General features: G+C 39.3%; 1 protein-coding gene across 1 annotated transcript in view; it reads left to right on the forward strand.

Annotated features, from left to right (window-relative positions):
- The window catches only part of LOC110413502 (cycloartenol-C-24-methyltransferase-like), a 4253-nt gene extending 2872 nt beyond the window's left edge, over window positions 1-1381 (forward strand). The window contains exons 9-14 of the mRNA XM_021424340.2: window positions 1-36; window positions 196-312; window positions 397-480; window positions 589-714; window positions 833-930; window positions 1077-1381. The exon at window positions 1-36 is cut by the window's left edge and continues 48 nt beyond it. Of these exons, the coding sequence (XP_021280015.2) occupies window positions 1-36; window positions 196-312; window positions 397-480; window positions 589-714; window positions 833-930; window positions 1077-1140 (525 nt within the window). The 3' untranslated portion in view covers window positions 1141-1381. The remainder of the gene's footprint in view (window positions 37-195; window positions 313-396; window positions 481-588; window positions 715-832; window positions 931-1076) is intronic.
- The last annotated feature ends 2128 nt before the right edge of the window (window positions 1382-3509 follow it).

A 3509-nucleotide genomic window follows, 5' to 3' on the forward strand; every position in this document is an offset into this window, starting at 1 on the left:
TATGCAATTGAAGCTACCTGCCATGCACCGGATGCAGTATGTCAATTTAAAATTTCCCCTTCTCAATCATGATCACTTTCATCTCGGCTGGAATGGATTATGAATTTTCTATCCTCTAGTAATTTGTTTTGGTTTGATTGTTTTCATTTTACACCAAATCTATATCAGTTTGACTATTATATCTGTTGTGTGTAGTATGGATGCTACAAGGAGATCTACAGAGTATTGAAGCCTGGTCAGTATTTTGCTGCTTATGAGTGGTGCATGACTGATTCCTTTGATCCCAATAACCAGGAACACCAGAAAATTAAGGTAGGCATCTAAAGAGCATGTTTATGCTCCTACGTTTGTTGTGCATCCATGTGTTGATCTTACATGAGAGTTTTATTTATACAGGCAGAAATTGAGATTGGTGATGGTCTTCCAGACATCAGGTTGACCAGACAGTGCCTGGAAGCTCTAGAACAGGCTGGTTTTGAGGTGAAATTCTACTTTTCCGTCTCCCCTCCCACCCTTTTTCTTTGTAATTGAAGATGGAATATTACCAGTGTAGCTGTTTTCCCTTTTATTTTCATTTTTGTCTTCTAGGTAATATGGGAGAAAGATCTTGCTGTTGACTCCCCTGTCCCTTGGTACTTGCCTTTAGATAAAAACCACTTCTCATTGAGTAGCTTCCGTCTAACGGCTATTGGACGCTTTGTTACTAAAAATATGGTAAAAGCTGCCAAACACCCCTCCATATTTATGATGCTCTTTATTAAAAACTGATGTTCTTGGATGAGATGGCCATTTTAAGTTCATAAGCATTTACCTGTAATTTTCCCCTTTGTAGGTCAAGGCTCTAGAATTTGTGGGATTGGCTCCAAGGGGAAGTCAAAGGGTTCAAGATTTTCTCGAGAAGGCCGCAGAAGGGTTGGTTGAAGGTGGCAGGTGAGTTAGAAGTCCTCGTTCTCCATGATTACTTCTGCATGTTGGTTTACCCCTAGGTTTATGAATGTTGTAGTTTGAATTAGATGTAATCTCTATTTTCTGTCCCCAACTAACATGATGACAAAATCTCTTCTTTTGGATTTCAGGAAAGAGATCTTTACACCTATGTATTTCTTCTTGGCCCGAAAACCACTTGCAGAGAGCCAGTAATCCAATGATGCAGGAGCTAATTAACCTATTGCTCGCTGCTTGCTGCTTTCCTGGGAAGTTTGACAGATAGAATGTGGTATATCTTTTAAACAATAGACCATGCTAGGCAGCTTCCAATTTGGTGACCTGCAGATCTATGTTTAGACCTTTGTGACTTCAGTTGTATTTGATATCTTGTCAGCTCTCTCCTCAATTTGGAATGCTTCTCCTTTTAGTTATTTGATGAGCATATTTTCCTTCACCATAGATTCCATTTAATCCTAATATTTTGTGGCAATTAGAAAAGCTTGAATGTGCTTAAAGGTTCATAAATCTAAAACGACGGTCCTATTGGTCGATTTCCTGTCAGGTCAATTGGATTTTCTTTCGGGATTATCAGGGAAAGATTAAGCAAAATTAATTAGCCACCAGCTTTTTCAATCTGGTTAGCCAAATATATGTCCAACTCCCTTAGCATAAAAATATCAATTCCATTGATGTTTGATGAAGAGTAGCCTTTGGCCAATTTTGAGATTTGATTCTATTCAAGTTTCATTTTGTTTACCTCTGTTAGTCACACAGTTACAGTTGCTGTGAGAGTAGCGTGGCAGGGAGCACACTTGACAGGAGATAGACTCGGGCGGTAGTCGCCCGCTTTGATCCCGCCTTGTTAGTCATCCGTAGAGCTTTCTTTTGCAGAGATAACAATCCCTGCTAGGGTCTATGTCCTTAAGTCTGTTGGTTTAGGTGTGATGGCGCCGATCTAATGCACGTATATATCTTACCTATTGATCTGACTAAGGTTGAGCTGGGCAAAATACTATTCAATAATCCAGGAAAATGCCCTTCACTCTTATTCATCAAAGAGGAAAAAATTTACAGGAATAAACAGGTTTAAGCAGACTTGTATCTGATGATAGCATCAAACTGAAAAAAGAAGGCACTCTCTCTCATCGTGCCCCATAGCTCTCATGGTGGTTCTAAATTCTCTTTTGGTCGGGGACTTCATTTTTAACGTTATTGCTGTCATTTTGACCATGGGTTTCATTCGAGTTAGCCGGCGGATGGTAGTACAAGCGAGCAGTTTGAGGGCAATGAGAGTGAAACCTTCCAACTATTCTGACCAATGTATCAAACATCTCCATGTACTTTCTGATCATCGGGAGTATATGTCTTTCACTCCTTGGAATGCCTCTAAACTTTTCATGGGGGAGAAGGGAGAATTAGATGAAATATAAAGAGAGAAGGGGAAAGTAGAAATGTGTCAGAATTTAGAAGAAGTTTGCACTCCATGAAATATGAGTTGTTTGAGGCTTGAATAGATAAAGAGGCAACTGCCACAATATCCAAAAAAAGAGGGAAAAAAAAACAGAAAAAGATTTATATTTAGATAACATAAAAAATTATGATGCAACAAGCTAAAAATACAAAGTGATCTATTTATGGGTTGGTGTGTTTGCTGTCTGTAACCTGAGAACCAATTTGATCCCAGGCCAGTTCAGAACTGCTGCTCTATGTCCCTGTCAGGGCAAGTCCCTGGCAGATTGAAATCATCTTTGCATTTCGGATGCATGATACCAAGATTGCTCGAGCAAACTGCTTGCAAATTCATTTGTCCTGGGTACTATTCACTTGGCTACTTGTCCTTCCTGGAAAAGTTCAAGAACTTAGAACCCATATCAGCAAGCAGTTGATGTGTAGTTAGGGTAACCCTTTGACATTGACGAGATCAACTCTTTCTAGAGTAGAACCTGATCGAGGCTCCAGGGGAATGGAGGCAATGTTGGACCATGAGACTGCAAGTTTCACTGGTCAGACATTGCATTGTCAACAGTCAAGACCGCAAGCCTAAGTGCCAAAGAATTGTAGTTAAGCCATGGTAGGCCCAAGCAGCCACATTCCGGGGTTGGTGGGAAAAGAAGGTGGGAAAACCAAAAGGAGGGTCCAAGCAACTGTCTGAGTCCAAGTCCCACCAAAAGTCTAGACGGCTGAGGAACAAAGTCCACGAGACTTTTGATTTTAATTTATAACCAAATTTGCTTCAATAGCCCTCCTTGAAGTCAACATTTTTCTTTTGGTCCATGGAACTTGATGGAATTAGGCACATATCCCAACTAGACTACTTAATTAAGCTATTGAGGAAAAGAAAAAGGCGAACCATTCTTTTAGTCAAGACATAATTGGTCATGTTGTTTTGCTTGCAAATTTTTGATTTGTTAGATTTCATTCTTTCTAGTTTTTTGTGTATTTTTAGGACCACATTCAATCATTTGACTATAAATCTTTAATTTAACGTACATGAAATTTTTGAGGTCATAGAAAGACAAATGAATAGAGAGGATATTTGCTTTGATACTATGTCCTTTTGGAAAAACCATTGTAATGGTTTC

Source organism: Theobroma umbraticum, unplaced genomic scaffold, assembly GCF_002168275.2.
Source record: "Theobroma umbraticum cultivar Fairchild unplaced genomic scaffold, ASM216827v3 scaffold_4.1, whole genome shotgun sequence".
Taxonomy (NCBI): domain Eukaryota; kingdom Viridiplantae; phylum Streptophyta; class Magnoliopsida; order Malvales; family Malvaceae; genus Theobroma; species Theobroma umbraticum.